At 38.9% G+C, this 19,140-nt stretch overlaps 1 protein-coding gene across 4 annotated transcripts in view; it reads left to right on the forward strand.

The window, feature by feature from the left end:
* ZNF652 (zinc finger protein 652) overlaps nucleotides 1-19,140 on the forward strand; it is a 70,299-nt gene that overhangs the window by 32,339 nt on the left and 18,820 nt on the right. For 3 of the 4 annotated variants that reach the window (XM_061143788.1, XM_061143784.1, XM_061143787.1), the window contains exons 2-5: nucleotides 8,830-10,000; nucleotides 13,169-13,316; nucleotides 13,650-13,765; nucleotides 14,222-14,366. In XM_061143788.1, the coding sequence (XP_060999771.1) occupies nucleotides 9,098-10,000; nucleotides 13,169-13,316; nucleotides 13,650-13,765; nucleotides 14,222-14,366 (1,312 nt within the window). In that variant the 5' untranslated portion in view covers nucleotides 8,830-9,097. Of the gene's footprint in view, nucleotides 1-5,312; nucleotides 5,410-8,829; nucleotides 10,001-13,168; nucleotides 13,317-13,649; nucleotides 13,766-14,221; nucleotides 14,367-19,140 lie in introns of all 4 variants that reach the window. The other variant, XM_061143785.1, reaches the window with a different exon arrangement.

Below are 19,140 nucleotides of genomic sequence, written 5' to 3' on the forward strand. Positions count from 1 at the left end.
CCATTTCCTCCTCCAGAGCATCTTCCCAACCCAGGAATTCAACTCGCGTCTCCTGCATTAGCAGGTAGATTCTTTATCACTGAGCCACCAGGGAAGCCCATTCTTTTTCATGGCTGAGTGATATTCCTCTGTGTGTGTGTGTGTGTGCGTGCGTGCATGCACACACACTGTATCTTCTTTATCCATTCATATATTGATGGGCCCTTGGGTTGCTTCCTTTTCTTGGCTATTGGAAATAATACTACAATGAACATAAGCATTTTCTTCAGCTGATTACCCAGGAGTAGAATTGCTAGATTGAAGGTAGTTTTATTTTTAATTTAATTTGAGGAATCACCATACTGTTTTTAATAGTGGCTGCTTTCACAGATTGTTTTTAAGGAAAAAACAGGACATGGTAAGATTTCACTTATTTTAGGCCTACTGAAAGTAGAACCTGCTGTATTGTGTGTGTGTGTGTGTGTGTGTATATATATATATATAAAGATTTTAGTGTGAACATGAGTCTTAAACTCAGTTTAATCACTAAGTAGGGAATTAATTATTTCATGAAGAATGCATTCTTGTAAAGAACTCTTTAAAAGTTGCCATTTGGATATTTTAAATTTTAGTCTGTACTAATATAAGATTTAGAATAAAATTGTGTTTTCATTTTGTTTTTACACTAATTCCTAGTATTATCTTATTTTCCTACTTCAGTTTTTTTCTACTTCAATTTATTTACATATTTTAAATTTATTCTATTTTGCTTAATTGTATATTTGTTTTGCCATGTATATGTTGGGCTTCCCGGTTAACTCAGCTGGTAAAGAATCCTCCTGCAATGCAGGAGACTCTGGCTTGATTCCTGGGTTGGGAAGTTTCCCTGGAGAAGGGATAGGGCTACCCACTCCAGTATTCTTGGGCTTCCCTGGTGGCTCAGATGGTAAAGAATCCACCTGCAATGTGGGAGACTGGAGGAGGCCATGGCAACCTAGTCCAGTATTCTTGCCTGGAGAATGCCCATGGACAGGGGAGCCTGGCAGCTACAGTCCATGAGGTCTCAGAGAGTCAGACACGACTGAGCAACTGAGCAGTGCACATATGTATATATTTCAAAGACATACTGAAATATAGGTCTATAGTTGTTTGTTATGATATAACTTGACCCCTAAAACACGACTCTAATTACATTAGTTCCTTCTTGGAAAACCTGTGCTCTGTCTTGTCATCCATACTAACTACAAACTCTTCAGCCCTGGGTTTAAGGTCTGTCACTGTATGGCGATAACTCCCCTATCTTGCCATCTCTCTGTTGCTCAAGCTCTATATTCTAGTAAAACTAAACAACTTATACTGTCTCTTGTTCAAGAGGATACCTCAATCTTAGCCCATTCTTATTTCCCTATGCTAGAAATGACTTCTGCCTTCATTTCTGCCAGTCTGAAACCTGCCTGCCTTTCAGGTTTTCCTGAAATGTAGTATCCTTCACAGAACTTTCCTGATTTTACCACCTGAATGCAATTTATCTTCCAAACTTTCAGGTTTCTGCTTTTTTAATTCATAGTAAACATATAGTTAGTAGTTGTTAAATAATTACTTGGCCATCCAAAGACTTTGAGATTAGTTGTTATTTGATAAATGTGTCACTAACATACTTTCCCAGTAAGAAAGAAATGAATAGCCTTAAGCAAGAGCAAGAAAACTTTGACTAAAACATCAGACACTTGCTATCACAAACCCATCTTGTCCATTCTTTCTAATGAATTATTTTTCTAAAGAACTTTGCTGATACATATTTACCTCTCCCTCCTTTTTCCTTTCCATTTCTTGGTGGTTTTAGTTTTGGCCTGAGCCTTGTAGGTAGCTGTGTACTTTAGAAACCTCTCCATTTGGCAGGACCAGGGTCTGGCAGCACATGAGTGGTTTGAGCTTTGGAAACAGGTCAGGGGCCGTGGCTCCGAAGGAAGTGGAGTAAGCAAAGCAGAGGTGCCAGATTGATACACCTTACAAGACTGCCTTTTCAACTTGAAAAGACTCATCCCAAATAGAATCTTTTTAACATAAAAGGAGAATGCACAGGTACATATTTTAGTAGGGAAAAAAAAGTTAAATTTGTTGAAATTAACTTAAAATTTTCAGGGAACAAAGTAATTATTTTCCTTTTAAAACTAAATTCAAATAAACACCCTTGAGAGCTGCATAAACTTATTTTGTAGTCCACTTGGGGGGAAATGGCATTGAAAAAAGCACGTTCTGGAAGCTGTACTTTACTATCTATATATATGCTGACATATTTTGTAACTTTAAAAAAAAATGTATTTTCTTCCCGATAGCTGGTCTAACTTTCAGAGTACCAGGACCAACTGCTTCTCAGCTTGTGTACCCCTGACATACACACCACATTTCCCCCAAGTTATATACATTAATTATAACAAAACACCAAAGAATGACCCACTGTAATTTATTTTATGACACTTTAGAAAATTATCTTTAAGAACTGATGGACTTATGTTGTTTTAATACTATAGAACAGCTTTAAATGTCAGTGAAGGTTATTTCTCATTTGCCTCTTCTGTCTATCTTTGGTTTCTTAGAGCTCAATATATTCACTTTGTCTTCTTAAAAGCTAAGTTAAGATGGTTTGGAATAGGTAAGTTAGAACTCTTACGCTATAAGTAAGGATAGAACTCTGTCCTCAGTTACACACGAAGAGTTGGATAATGGAACATGGAAGGTTTTAATTTCCCTAATGTGGTTTTGGATTTTTTAAAAGTTACTCAGTTGTGCCCTTATGAGATATTTTTAAGTTTTCTGGAAAGAAAATTCAGGAAGATTATCATCAAAACTCAGACAAGGGAAAAGGTGCCAAAATCAAATTAAGAAAGTAAAATGTGAGCAGAAGCCCCATATGTATTTCAGAGTGAACCATTAGACTGCCTCTTATATTGTAACAGTGTCATTTATTGATGTTTCTATGAGCTCTCCTGATTTTATTAGTAGTGAGATGTCACTTTCAGTTTCATATGGGAATCCATATATGTGTTGCTGATTTTAGTAGGTAAGTTGGTGATGGACAGGGAGGCCTGGTGTGCTGTGGTTCACGGGGTCGAAAAGAGTCGGACACAACTGAGCGACTGAACTGAACTGTGTGTGACTCTTTTGCAACCCCGTGGACTGTAGCCCGCCAGGCTCCTCTGTCCATGGGACTTCCCAGGCAAGAATACTGGATTGGGTTGCCATTTCCTTCTGTAGGGCATCTTCCTGACCCAGGGATCGAACCTGTATCTCTTGTACTGCAGCCACCAGGGAAGCTCCCATATATGTGTACATCGTTAAAAATAGAAAAAAGCAAAAAAAGGAGGGGAGGGGTATTCCCTGGTGTCCAGCGGTCAAGATTCGGTGCTTTCACTTCCAGGGCCCAGGTTCAATCCCTGCTCAGGAAGCTAAGATTCCACAAGCCATGCAGCACCACTCCCACAAAAAAATAGAATAAAGCCCTTTAAGTCTAGTTTTTTTTAAAGAAGGAAAAGTCTTATTTTCTAACTTATTAAGTACAGAATTAATCTCATTATCTTTCTGATTTTTTAACTTTCACCTGGCAATTCTGCCCGTCTAGCTTAAGACTGAAACCATTGATGTATGTATATATATTCATAAAGAACTGCATTAGCCATGTTGTGTTACATAACAAACCATGTCCCAATCTGGTTCACTAAAACAGGGAAGGAATTTTTGTTCTCACTTCGTGGCCATGATAGATCAGCAGGGGAGCTCCGCTTGTGTCACGCCGTGATCCAGGCTGATGGAACAACCAGCCACCTTTTTGTACTCTACTGGTCATCATGCTAAGAGGGAAATGAAGTCCAGAGGGTTTCTCATTAGCTCAGAAGTGACTCACATTGCTTATTTCACAACACGATGGTCCCATGTAACTAGGCAGGGCCAGGAAACATAACATGCCTATGCCAGGCAGACAGCTGAAAATATTTGATTAATAGCACCATTCTTCTGGCCACCAGTTAGTTGATCTACTCTCACATGGGAAAAATATACTCACTTCCTCCCCAGGTAGGGAAACCTAAGTTCCTATCCAATCATGGCATTAAGCTTGAAGTCCAGGATCTCCGAGCGGATGCAAGGATGTGATCCTGGTGGTCTGTTCGTGAGGAGATGATGCATAGTCGTCTCTACATAGGGCCCAAATGTTGCTCTTTTTGATCCATAGACTTAAGAAAAAAATTGACAAATGATTGGCTGCCCTCACAAACAATGTACAGTGGTGACTAGTGGCAGGATGATAAAAAAAACAAAACTCCCATTTGAAAAGGGGAAGAACAGGAGACATACAGCAAATACTGCAGTCCCTCTGAGCAGTCATTGAGGGGACCCCTCCAGGGATGGTGAATGTTCTTGATGAGATCCCGAGTTTGCTCCTTAACTCAATGGTCTGCTCTTTCTTTGCTCCCTGGCTTAATCTTCTTGATCCTCCTTTTTTCCTGTTGTGTTCCTTTGCTGTATCCCAAACGGACAATGAGGAATATTCCCCCTTAAAGGGATGAACAGCTTTTTTAATCCACCTCCTGCCATGGATGCTTGGGAACGCAAAGATCATTTCTGGAAGTCTTGAGTACTTCCGTGGTGGTCAAGTGGTTAAGATTCTGCTTCCACTAAGGAGGGCATGGGTTTGATCCCCTGGTCAGGGAAATTCTACATGCCACATGGTGCGGCCAAAAAGAAAGAAAACGTCTTGAATAGTCGCAGCCTCTCAAGCGTAGGCTGGTGGTCCTTTTAGCAGTATAACCTTCAAAAACTTAGTTGGCTTTTTACTTATTTGTTTCCAGTCAGGTCCATGTGCCCTAGCCGCATCCACAATTCTTTCTAACCATAAGTTCATAGATTTGTTGTGTGGCTCTGCCTTATTGGTCTCATACTTCTTTCTTGACTTAATTTTGAGTACTGGTATTTCTACTATAATACCATATATGCTTTCCTGAATTCTGCAGAATTGCACACGAAAATAAACAGGGCTTATGGGAAAAAATAGGATTGTGCAGACTCAAAATCTGTGGACCACTGTAACCAGTGCACTAGTAAAAACAAGGTAATTAAAATAAAAACAATAGCATATTAAATCTCCACTGGCATATGCAGTCAGCATCAGTTCGCTGAAACTTTACAGACTCAGTCTCTGGAATGCTTGTTTCTTCCTCTGAGACTTTGGGCTCTTGAAGACATTCACTTACAATAGAAACTAATTTCATTACAGTAAAAATTTGATCTGTGGTGTGGTGTATGAATCAGCAATCAAAAACTTTCTTCTTTAAACACAGGAGGAGAAACATACATCCTCAGCTTCACCAGATATAAAATGGAAAATGCAGTGGTTCATGAAGCAGCTAAATCAGCCACGACTTGCATTAAAGGAAGGTACATAAGTGGGATGTTTAGCTTCTTGGCGTTTTCATATATTGCTAAGGCTTTCTTTTAAATTTGGGAAAGCTTTTTCCTTGCTACTTCCAACAAGAGAAAAGTGCATATAAACCAACTTAACTTCTGTGTTATATTGACATCATTTCCTTATTTACTAATAGCATTTGAACTAATTCACATCAAAGCAACATGCTTGGTAGCAAAACAGACTAAGAGGCTGTTTTGATGAGAGAACCCCTCTTCAGTCTTTTTTTAGAAATGCTGTTTTATTCAGCAGTACCTTAATCAGTTGGGAGGTTTTATCAGTGGTTGTAAAGGCCAAATCTTTGACTTGATTCTTGACCTCAAGACTGGACTCTAATCAGCATTTGTAGCTCAGAGACCTTCTCAGTTTGGGGTTAAGCACTTGATTGTTCTGACCCCACATGGAAACTGATGAATTCTTTTCTGAATTCATCCAGTAATTTGTTAAATACAGCCAGCAGTAACCAACACAATCTCTTAATGGTCCATTTTCCCACTAGAGCTATAAATTCTCAAGGCATATTAGCTCTCTTCACCACTGCACACTATGAGCTGCTATCCTTTTAGCCTCTGGTAAGTTTTTCCTTACCTCCTTCTCCCTAGCTCCTTAGCCTTCACCATATACTTTAGGTTTTTTGATGAGACAGTACCACACTTCTGGATTCCACCTGTATCAGCTAGGAGAGACCCAGGTTATGCTGCAGTAATAAACAACACAAGATCTCAGTGGCTTTGAAAACATGTTCTCCCTCAAGTTAAAATACAAAAGAATTTTAATGATTGCTGCACTGTGCATATCCTGTGGGTCATTTTGTTACTCAGGGTCCTAGGCTGATGGCAGCCATAGCAGTCATCACTTTGAGGGTTGCTGGTCGCTGTCCCAGTGGGAGGGGAGGCCTGGAGGGTCTCATGTTGCTCATCCACGTGTCACGTCTACTCATCGGTACTGGCCGGAAGTAGTCACGCGGCCCCACCCGACTCCTGGGGAGGGCAGAGTCAGAGAGTACAGCCCTGTCGTGTGTCCAGAGGGCTGAGGGCCAGGATATTTGGGAAGAGCACATTAATGACTACCGTAGAGGACATCCTTTCATTTATTTTTCTTCATGATTTTGTTCTACTCCTATTTTTTGCTGGTTAATTGAATTTTGCTGTCCCTCTTCCCTTGCTTAATTTGAGATAATTAATGTGGGTAAGTTTTATTTACTGGTACTTGTAGTAGTTTACATTATTTCAGAAGTTTGGGCAATATAAAATAAAGCTACTGTGATTTTCCTACTTAAAATACAAGGTACAAAACTGATTAAAAAGCTATATGGTTACAGGAAGAGTTGAGTTTAAATTATTTTGGAATGTCATCTGTCATAGTAGAAATAAAGCTTTAGAGTCAGGCAGGCCTGGGGTCAAATATTGCATCTGTCATTTAACAGATATGTGATCTTAGACAAATTATTTAACCTCTCATAGGCATAATTTCCTCTTTCATAAATACAAAGAAGTGTGTATATATATATATATATATATATATATATATATATATTCAGATGTCAAGTAAAGCACGGTGGCATTTATCGCTGCTCCTTTCTGAAATTCTACTAAAATGAAAGTAAAATATATTTTTTTAAGCTAATTAATTTACTTATTTGGCCATGCCACATGGCTTATGGAATCTTAGTTCCCCAACCAGGATTGAACCCAGGCCCTTGACAGTGAAAGCATAGCATCCTAACACTGAACCACCAGGGAATTCCCTAAAATAATTTTTTAGACAATGGAAGAGAGACAGTAGCAGAGGAATGATAGAAATAGTTGTGAATTACTTATTATAGTCATAATAATGTAAGCAATAAACACTTTATAAGAAAGTGATACAACTATATTGGGAGGATGAAAGGAGAGTTGAGAGCATTAAGGTAAGAAAACTATAGTGGGAGATAAGTGGTAGTGTCTAAAATTGGGGGGAAAATAGTCAAGCAATAGAAATATCATCACAGGGATTTCCCTGGTGGTCTGGTCGTTAAGACTCTACCCTTCTACCGTCAAGGGCCCCATCTCAACCCTTGACGGGAGATCTGAGACTCTACATGCCATGTGGCACAGCCAAAAAAAAGAAAAAGAAAAGAAACATAATCACATTGTTTAGAAATATAAAAGTAAATACAGGGGGAAAGGGAAGCGGAACAGCTAAAAGAAACACTTTTGTCTGTGGTAAAGGACTCAGATGGGATGAAGTAGGCAGAGGGTGGCTGCTTTTGTTATAAACCTTGCAGTATATTTGATTTGTAAAACTGCGGATGCTTTTTTTTATTAGTGATTACTTTGATGAAAGATTTAAAATAAGTTTAAAAATCAACCCCAAAGTTTTGTAGTGGGCATTAAATAGAAATAACAAATAATGAGCACCTTTACAGTGTTTGTGCACATAGCAGGTATTCAGTAAGTACTAGTTTCCTTCCTTTTGTTAATTAGACAGGGTATGTGCCTGTAGTTAATATTTATGTGACTCAGAAGTTAAGTGGTTGGCTAAGCAGCAATGTGAGGTACGTCACAAAGCAAATTATGCACCCTTCTCATCTTTTTTTTTTTAATGGATGATTTTATTTTTCCTGGAACCATATCAGCTTTATGGTTATTGTTTCTTAGAATTTAGACTTCTGTGCAGCTGACACATGAAAATCACCTGGCTATTGAGTGAATCTAGAGAGCTATGCATAGAACAAATTTTAAAATACGTAGCAACTTTGAAATTAATAAGCCTGAAAACAATGATATCTATACCTCGATTATAAATTATTTCAGGCCAGGGATATCTCTCTCTCTCTTCTCTTGTTATGTCAGTTAGCTGCTTTATTTTTCTGGTCCACAGTGCCTAGACCACTACTACCTTTGTTCCTTAAGCTCTCACTGTGATGGATGGTGGTGTCTGATGTTGAAAAGAAAGCCAGCCAGCATGAGGTTCTTGTGTATTTCATGGACCTCACATACTGTGTATCTAGACTGTAAACTCCTTGTGGACATGGACCATATTTTCTGCCATGTCAGTATGTCCAGGATAATGACTGCTATGCAAAAAGAGGTGTTCACTAAGCATGATTAAGTATGTAATGAATACTAGCTAGGTGCTGGTAGTCACTGTACTAAGCTCTAAGGATGTCTCAGTGAATGGGACAGACAATGACTCCTGCTGTCTTAGAATTTACCTTCTAACAAAATGTGTGTTGAATTCTTGTTATGCAGTAAAATTATGGCCCACACTGAAACCATTTGAGCAGGATAAAGAATTGTATATATAAAGAGTTTAATCATTTAAGGTATGTTTGTTGTATGATGTCAGTGCATGCTATAAGAAGGAAATAAGAAATATCTGATCTTTTTTCTCTTTGCTTTTCTCTGCAGATAAGATGCTCCAAGTCACTTGCAGCTCTCTGCAAAAGGAAAATCACTAGTGCTCTGCTCTTGCCATAATACCAAACCTTTTGACTTATGCATTGGTGCTGCAACACACTGGAAGAATTGCACACAGGTTCCAGGAATACCTTCCCCCACCCCCCCCCCGTTTGAGTGATTCTTCATTGGATGGAAAAAGATTTGAGTCTTAATAATTACCCTGTTTTAAGCCTGTTCTCTATAGTCTGAACTGCTTAATAAATTAGGCCACTTACTAATGAGCCACACAGCCAGTTCTTGTCAGGAGCTGGTTGAAAACCGTGCTGTGCACATAGCAGGAATGGCACAAGAAGATAGCCGTCGTGGTCAAGTGCCATCTTCCTTTTATCATGGTGCCAACCAAGAACTCGACCTGTCCACCAAAGTGTACAAAAGGGAATCAGGAAGTCCTTATTCTGTGTTAGTGGACACCAAGATGAGCAAGCCACATCTCCATGAAACAGAGGAGCAGCCGTATTTCAGGGAGACAAGAGCAGTGTCTGACGTGCACGGTGTTAAAGAAGACCGAGAGAATTCTGATGACACAGAAGAGGAGGAGGAGGAGGAAGTCTCCTACAAAAGGGAGCAGATCATAGTGGAGGTAAACCTTAATAATCAAACGTTAAATGTGTCTAAAGGGGAAAAGGGTGTCTCTTCTCAGTCCAAAGAGACTCCTGTTCTTAAGACAAGCAGTGAGGAGGAAGAGGAAGAGAGTGAGGAAGAGGCCACGGATGACAGCAATGACTATGGAGAGAATGAAAGGCAGAAGAAAAAGGAGAAGACGGTGGAGAAGGTCAGCGTTACACAGAGGAGAACCAGGAGAGCTACCTCTGTTGCCGCAGCTGCCACTTCCCCTTCTCCCAGAGCTACGAGAGGTCGTAGGAAGAGTGTAGAGCCACCTAAGCGTAAGAAGCGGGCCACAAAGGAGCCCAAAGCACCAGTCCAGAAAGCTAAGTGTGAAGAGAAAGAGACTCTGACCTGTGAGAAGTGCCCCAGGGTGTTTAATACTCGCTGGTACCTGGAGAAGCACATGAACGTTACTCATAGGCGCATGCAGATTTGTGATAAGTGTGGCAAGAAGTTTGTCCTGGAAAGTGAGCTGTCCCTTCACCAGCAAACAGACTGTGAAAAAAATATTCAGGTAGGTCTTATCACCAAGAGGGCAAACTTTCCAGGATAGAACCTGGCTGTTTCAGACTCACCTGGTATCTGCCCAAGAGAATAAATACAATAGAGGCTGAAGGGACAGTTTTCACCAATTTATCTTTTTTTTAAAGCCCCTGCTTTGGTATTTTCAAAACCAGGCTTAACATTTTCTTTCAAAAGCATAAATTTAACCGACGCTGGACTAGTGGGAACCCAGGTCCATTGGAAAGGGGAATCTGTTATAGGTGATTGACAAGGAGGTAAAGTCAACACCGACTTGGCACTGAGATTTACTCTTGTAAGACATGTAATATAGTTCATTCTGGTGTCTTCGCTGTCAAGGTGGGAGATATCAAGTAAAAGTCAGGAGTAGAGAGAGGTCCTTTTCTAAGGTTTGAAAGGATGCCAGGTCCTAGTGCAGCTATTGGGGACAAAAACCATAATGACTCAGACTGGTGGAAATGGAAGATCTCCAGGAGTGAGTTTGCTTCTAAAGCAGTGGAGAGATGACAGCACTAAATTTGTCAAGAGGCTAAGCTCATGGGAATATGCAAACTTTAAAGGAGGCTGAGCTGATTGAAAATATTGCCTACCTGGTAGGCAGCAGGCTTATATAATGCTACTGTGTAGTATTAACATAACAAAACATGGTATTCAAACCAGGTTGGTGTCTTGAAAGGACTGTATTGTGATAGGTTAAGAGGTGTGCTAATTATATCATGTTGTGTGAACTATATTATGTTGAGCTATGTTGGTTTGCACATGTAAGTGCATATTTATGAATATGAACATTCATGAAAGGTAAGTGTATTAATGTCTCCAAAAGATGTGTAAAATAGACATTTCTCGTACCATACTTAAGCTGAACTTCTTGTAGAAGATGAAATCATTTGGTTTCAGTGTGTTTCTTGGAGTACTCCTGATTTGGAATATTCCTTATTTTGCATTTTTCTTTCTTGTTTTTAATCAGCAACTGAAAGCATTACTTTAAAGAGGTTTTTAAAAAATATAAATTAGGGGCTTCTCCACTGGCTCAGTAGTAGAGAATCTGCCTGCCAATGCAGGAGACATGGGTTTGATCCCTGATCCAGGAAGATCCCACATGCCACAGCTAATCCCGTGTGCCACAACTATTGAGCCTGTGCTCTAGAGCCCCAGAGTCACAACTACTAAGCCCATGTGCTGCAACTACTGACACCCTTGTGCCCTAGAGCCCATGCTTTGCAACAAGAGAAGCCACCACAGGGAGAAGCCTGAGCTCTGACTGCAGCTAGAGAGTAGCCCCCGCTCTCCACAACTAGAGAAAAGCCCACGCAGCAACGAAGACCCAGCGCTGCCAAAAATAAAGTATAAATAAATATATGTGTAAATTATATTTGCTAAAAATTCTCTGCATTTTGATTCATCAGATGTGACTTGATCTCTGACATACTTGGTAAATAAAAGAAGACTGAATCATGGCGCCTGTCATTCAGTAACTACTGGTGCCGAGGCTTGGTTCTCAATTGGTTGCATCAGTTCAGGCCAGAGGAAGTGCGATGCTGTGCTGCACCCTAGGGGTCAAACTTAGTTCTGTAATGATTCATTGCTGAAAAGGTGTCTCTTGATCTGGATCTTTGTGTAGTTGTTTTTTGTGTTTTTTTCTTTTAACTTTGCTTCATTAAGTACAGAAGGAGCTTTCTTGGTGGCTCTGCTGGTTAAAAATCCGCATGCCAGTGCCTGCCAGTGCCGGAGATGAGGATTCAATCCCTGGGTCAGGAAGATCCTTTAGAGGAGGAAATGGCAACCCACTCCAATATTCTTGACTGGGAAATACCATGGACAGAGGAGCCTGGCAGGCTGCAGTCCATGGAGTCCCAAAGAGTCAGACACAACTTAGTGACTAAACAACAACAAGAAATGCAGAAAAGAAAACATTTAATAAGTCCTTTTTTTGTGTGACTGTATTCACTGTTCCGCACTGTAATTTCATTTAAATTTATAATTTAAGTTTTGTGGATTTTGCTGAATGAACTCGTTTTGCATTTCTAATTCTGATGACCTAATAACTAGTAAAAATTAAAACTGTGCTCTACAGAATGAATGGCTTATAGGGTTTGTCTGTCCTTTCCTCCAGCAGTATCCAGCTAGAGGCTTATCTCTGTGACTCTTCTTGGTCCTCATTTCCTGAAGTGACAGTGTGTTTAGAGATGTTTATTAAATTTTGCAGCAAGTAACAACTTTTTCCCTTATGTATTATGGAGTCTGATGGTTACCTAGAACTTCCTAATACTGTTTTTAACCAGAAGTATTTTATTTTGATACATGTTATGATATCTTAGACTAGTCATGATACCTAATATAGGGCAGTAGGTGGATTGCCTGTGTCTCCTACAGATGCCTGTGTGGGATCTGGATCTGAGCTCCTCAGGAAAAGGGAGGATGCCAGCAGCTGAGCGGTTATGTTAAATTCTGCCAGAGGGAAATGTTTAGTAGAGAAAATTAGGAAAATATAGTAAAATCTCAGTAGTTTGTATTAAGGGAAACTCTGAATATGTTCGCTAAGCTACAAAAATATTGTTATTCTTCTGTAGATCTATGACCATTCACGTATGCTTTGTTTTATCTTGCTTTTATGTTAATTTAAAATTAGTTTGTATTCTCTGGTAAACACATATTAACTGCATAGTAACCCATGTGTAGGAAACAGCTGCTTACAGTAATCCATATTTTACAAAAAACAAAACTTGAAGGTTCTTTTCAAAGGTACAATACTAATTTGATAAAAGCAGTCAATTCTTTGATATTAGTGGAACTTTGTATTTCTTTTTTGTCTTACTTTTTGCCATTGTTTTCATACTCCCAAAGTGTCTCTAAAAAATTCATCTTAGGAAATGGAACATAAAGATGTTGGTTTTGAAATCTGGACTTCATGGAAAAATAGCCTTTGTTTGGATTCTGGTCTGTGCCACAAATCTAAAGCACGCCCACTTCATGGGACTTCCCTGGCAGTCCAGTGGTTAGGACTCTGCACTTTTACGCTGTGTCCTGGGTTCAGTCCTTGGTCGAAGGAACTATATAATAACTGCAACCCATTCATCTTGGCCAGTTTCAGCTGCTGGGCCACAGGTGAGGCGTCTGGAAACCCCTATAAATAAAGATTGTTTCTGTTTATCCTGCTTAGTGTGTTTCCTGTAATAAATCGTTCAAGAAACTCTGGTCCCTTCATGAACATATCAAGATTGTCCATGGATATGCAGAAAAGAAATTTTCCTGTGAAATTTGTGAGAAGAAATTCTATACCATGGCTCATGTACGGAAACATATGGTTGGTAAGTTGCTTTTCTCTAACACCTATAATTTTCCCTTGTTCATTGGTGAGTTTTATGCTTTGAATTGGGCAGGATATGAGAAACTGCCTTACTTGAATCAGTTTTGACTTGTTGAAACCAAATGCAACATGTCTTCAGTAAGCATCACCAGATTGGATGGTAGAGTCTTCCACACCCAGGTTTCTTTTCAACATTGTTATTCTTTCAACTTCGCTGTTACAGCCTCACAGATTAAAGCGTAGTAAATGATGTCCTTACAGTAGAACATATCTCTTTTCCAGTTTGAGCCTTTTGGTGAACTGATTTTGAGTATAAGTGCATTCTGTGTTGCAGCACACACAAAAGATATGCCATTTACCTGTGAAACCTGTGGAAAGTCATTCAAACGCAGTATGTCCCTCAAGGTGCACTCCTTGCAGCACTCTGGAGAGAAGCCCTTCAGATGTGAGGTAAGGCCTGGGCTGCCCACCAGGCCCAGGGGTGGGGGCTGGCTTGTGTGTGTGTATTCCTGGTGAGCCGTGGAAGAAAGGCATGCGTTTCCACAGAACCATCAGACCTGTGTGCTGAGCGCTGTGTGTTGTTAGCTCACTGCTGGGTAAAGAGCAGTCATTTTTAACACAGTGTTGACTTTCTTAGATTAGGTTAAAATTGGGACTGACAAGTGATGAATTATTTTCCATTTCTCACTAATTCAGAGAAGTTGGATATACTTCAGTGATAATTATTTAGGAAATATCCCCCTTTATTAATAACTCAGCCTGGAAATACAAGCAGAGCCAAACATTTGGACACAAGTAGGTTCTATTCTGAGTATGAAAAATAAGCCTGATCTCAGACTGTATAGGGTGGGTGCAGGTAAAGCTGCTATGCCTGGCATTCAGAAGTCTCCACTGTGTCCAATGCAGAACTGTGACGAAAGGTTTCAGTACAAGTACCAGCTCCGCTCCCACATGAGCATCCACATCGGGCACAAGCAGTTCATGTGCCAGTGGTGCGGCAAGGACTTCAACATGAAGCAGTACTTCGACGAGCACATGAAAACACACACTGGTAAGGAATTCTTGAGAAAGGTACAGATGTGTCTCAGGCACTTGCTAATGATCACCTGTGAGTCTGTTTACTTAAAATTCTAAACCACAAGCCTCTGCATCCTAAGTGCAAATGCCGCTTTACATAAATCTGATATTGAACAATACAAATTTATAATATTGAAAAATTAGGCTTTTATCAATTTATTGGTTTCAAAAAGTATTGTTAGTGCCTTTTAACTGTGAGTTCCTTCAAGGTGATGGACTCTGTATTTGGGGCACAGGATCTTCTGAAATTGTATGAAACTTATTTTGTGTATGTGTATATGTTATTTTTCTGAGGAAAGGAGTCTATGTCTTTAAAAAATGGAGGGTATTGACTGCTTTTAGCAGAATACCCTCTCAGTATTCTTAAAGTTTGATTGGAATTGATTTACCAAAATTCACTACTTTTCATGAACATAACCATCAACTGAGGTTAAATAATGTTTTAACTGCTTTATGTTTTCAGGGGTATATGCTTCATAACATAGATTTGTCTTGTAAGCATTTGATCACCCAGCCTTCAGAGAGCTAGTTAGAATAACAGCCCAGTGTAAACACTGAGGCATTGTATCTCCATCTCATCTTGATGCTCTGGAATTAGATGTCTTTGTACAAACTGAACAGTATGAAACATTTTTCAAGCTTTTAAATAAAATCTAATCACAGAATTCTAGGTTTTATTAGTCTGCAGAGTAGCAGAGCTAGAAAGAACCACAAGAGATTATCTTGCCTAGCCTGCTTACAAGTGGTAAGGAAATTCTGTCCATGTCTGGATCTCTGTAGTTCCCATTTCTGTATTTAAAGTCCAAGGAAGAATGCCTGCCTGATGGGCTTCTTTCCCCTTCGGAGCAGAGCACCTCAGATTTTAAGGAATAAGCTAGAGGAAAAGTCATGAGAGAAGTTAAGCTAGAGGAAAAGTCATGAGAGAAGTTTAAGTAAATTGCATTTGAAAAGGTAATGCTAACTTTGAACCTAAGCAGATAGCAGTATATATCAGAGTATTTAACAGATTCTCCCCTTAAAGTCTGGTGGTTCTTGAATAGATTCTTAGTTCTGAGTCAGTTTTAGGGCACAGTTTTTTGTTAATTCAGCAGGAAACTGTTCAGCAGAAAATAAGTCTTTTTGATGGCAGAAGCTGTTTCACACTCACAGACGGTGCTTGGCACATAGTAGATGCCCAGTTAATGTTTGTCACAAGACTAGAAGGAACGTCCACCGTGTAAGCCTCTGCCTCTGTGCTCGCCTCTTCTCTGCCTCTGTGCTCGCCTCTTCTCTGCCCGTCTCCCTGTGCTTCTTGCTCCCTGGACTTTCTCCTCTCCTTCTCCTTCTGTGCTGCTTCCTCTTTCTTCTTTCTCCTTTGTCCTTCTTTGTTTTTTCAGGCCCTTAAATGTCCAGAGTATGAAACTGAAGTGTATATTTCATATTATATATTTAATGTATTCTTCTTTGACCAGATAGGCAACCTGAACATTTCCTATTTCTTCTAAAGGAATATAGCCACCTATATTCACTGAAATGTTTATTCTTCTCATTAAAAGTGGTAGTACATACTTACGAAAGTATATTAGAAAATATGAAAATTGCAATGATCTATAATCTTATCAGTGAGAGATCACTACTGTTAACATTTAAGGATATATATTTTTTAAATTCTGTAATTTCTTAACATATATAGATACTGTGAAAAACTGTTTATATATTCATATATATAGTAATAAAACAAAAATTGGGTCTCTATGCTCTATTATAACCTACTTTTATTTTACTGTATTGTGTCATTAACAGTAATATCATTTTAATGGTTGTATAATAGTCCTTATAAATTTGTTGTAATAATAGCCATCATTTATTATGCACATATATGCCAAGTATTATCTTAAGCACTTTACATACATTATCTCATTTAATCAATTTAACCTTTACCACAGTCCTGTTAAGGATATTATCTCCATTTTATTTAACCAGTTCCCCATTGGACATTTAGATTTTTCCAATTTTTCTACTGTTATTAATAGTACTGTGACAAACAACTTTCTGGCTAACACATCCATGATTATTTACTTAGATAAATTCCTGGAAATGGGATTATTAGGGCAAAGGGATGTGTGTATTTTTAAGACTTGGTGGTATGTATTGCCAAATAGCTGTCCATATACACTCTTAGCAGCTGTGCATGAAAACACTCATTTTCTCAACCCTGTCCAATGTAAATAAAATAATTGTTGAATTAATAGGTGAAAAATGGTTTCTTTTTGTGTTAATTTGTACTTACTTGCTAAGTAAGACGGAACATTTCTTTCAGTACACTTGTTGGGTATCAGTATATTTTCTTTTCTGAATTGCTTGTGCCTTTTTTGTATGCATCCTTTCATTGCAGTGTTTGGCTTTTTCTTATTGTTTGTGGTAGCTCTTTATATAACAGCTCTTTGTATTATTTATGTCCCCTGGATCTTGTTTAACAGCAGTATTAAAATGCTTCCCCCTGGTTTTTCATCTGCCTTTTAATATTGTTTATGATGCTCACACTGGGAAAGCACTGCCACTCACTAGCAGTGTGACCTCACCTGAATTATGCGACTCCTGTAGGCCTCTGGTTCCACGGGTATCAGTATTAAATAAGGATGACAGTAGTACCTTAGAGAGGACCCAAGAAGGGTAGTTTTTACAGAAGAAAAAAGATAGCTCTTTTGCGGCTGGTTGGACCACTTGTAGAGTGTGTTTTGGTGGGGATTAAGGCCATTGCAGGAACTGACATTGACTGGGCTATTTCTTTGCAGTTAAACAGAAGTGAGGCAGATCTTATCTAGGGAAGCGACCAGCCCTCAGGCAGGGTTTCCTGGGATGGTGTGGACACGGGGTGAGTTCAACATAGAATAATTGCTGATTCTCCTTATACCAGGCATAGTGCTAAGTACCTAGAGATACAGGATGAATTAAGGCCTGGTTTTTGCCCTCAAAAAGCTTATAGTCCACTGATAGTAATGATGATAATAATAGTAATAATAATAGTAATAGTAGCACTAAAATGCATTGAATGTTTACTATGTATCAAATACTGTCCTAAGCACTTTCCTCGAATTTTTAACTTATCACAGTAACCTATTATTATCTTCATTTTTCAGATGAGGCTTAGAGAGTAAAGAACTTGTCCAAGGCAATCTGACTCCAGAAACACATACTTAGTTATTTGATACAAATTTAATGAAGCAAGTAAAAAAATGGAAGGATACACAGGACATCATGAGGGCAAAAAGCACCATCCCAGAGTCTGGTTCTCAACTTGTAGAATTTGTCAGTGTACCCAGTCAGGATCAGAGGGATTGATCTGTGCTAAATAGTCTTTGTGTGTGTGTGTGTGCTAAATAGTCTTTTTGTGTGTGTATGCTAAATAGTCTTAATGATATATTAATAAAATTGCTAATTTACAATGAAAAGGCTGAATGATAGGTGGTTCAGAACTCTATGTTCTTTGGTCAGAATATTCTTTGCCTAAAGTAAAATTTATATTAGTTGCTAAATTATAATCACAAGATTGTCAGGGACAGGAAATTATAGGCAAGGAAGGTAATCGACTGATCTTAATGGTGAGTCCCAACCTTCACTGAATTCAAGAAGTCATCAGTTCCATGACAAAGCTAAGTTTATATATCACTAAGAAAATGCTACAAATTAAAGAACGAAATGCCATCGATTGTTATGGTATATATCAGTTTCACAGATGTCAATATGGGAGGGGAATGCATGTCTTAGAATTAACTAATATTTATTTATTGATGCTAAGAATCTACTCAGTGGGGTTACTGTAGTGAACAAGGCTAAAATAGTCCCTAGGTTCACAGACCTTATTGTCAGGTTAGGGTGATAGACAAGCAAGGCCTAACAGTGGTTTGGTGATGAGAGCATAGTAAGTATAACTAAATGAAATTGGCTAGAATTTGACGAATTAGGGCAGGAGAGGAGACAGGGAATATGGTAAGACATGATACCTGAGAGCAATAAGCAAGTATTGGATCATAGGATAAGCCATGTAGAAAAGTTTGAGCTTTGTTCTAAGGACAGTTGGAAGTCCTTAAATGGTTTTAAGCAGAGTGTGACAAAACTGTCTGAAAGTTCACTCTGGCTACACAGTGTGAAGAGTGGATTGGAGAGTGGGGAGCAAGAATAGATAAGGTGAAACCAGTCAGATGGCTGTTGCAGTAATCCAGATGAAGGATTGTAATCTTATGGTAGGCCAGATATATAGATATACAGATTTCTGATGCTGCTCACACGGATATTCTTAAGCAGACTAGAGTGGTTATGTTTATTGGCCAGATCACTTTTTCCTTTGAACAGTGCAGAAGTCAGCTAACTAGCCAAATTGTTGCTCTTTTTTATCTTCCCTGCAGATTCTCTCTTCATTTATATTGTGTGTTCTTCAGATCACTATAATATTATTTCTTACAATTAGGTTAGCTTTATCTGTATGTAACAGTTAGGTCACATCATAAGATGTATTGATATATGTGTTTCTAGTTACCTTGATGGACTTAGATGTTAGTACCTCCTCCAGCCACCCATTTACTAGCATTTCCTTAAAATAGGACATTGTACAGGTGGTTGATTTCAAATATTATATTTTTATTTTTCCTTGTTTCAGCCTCATTGTAATCTTGCCTTGAGGTTTCAGGGAAATTTTATCATCAGTCATTAGCACAGTTAAAAGATGGGGTCTAATAAATAATGAGAGTTAGAGTTACATGAGATTGTGG

The sequence above is a fragment of the Dama dama genome, chromosome 5, assembly GCF_033118175.1.
Source record: "Dama dama isolate Ldn47 chromosome 5, ASM3311817v1, whole genome shotgun sequence".
NCBI lineage: Eukaryota > Metazoa > Chordata > Mammalia > Artiodactyla > Cervidae > Dama > Dama dama.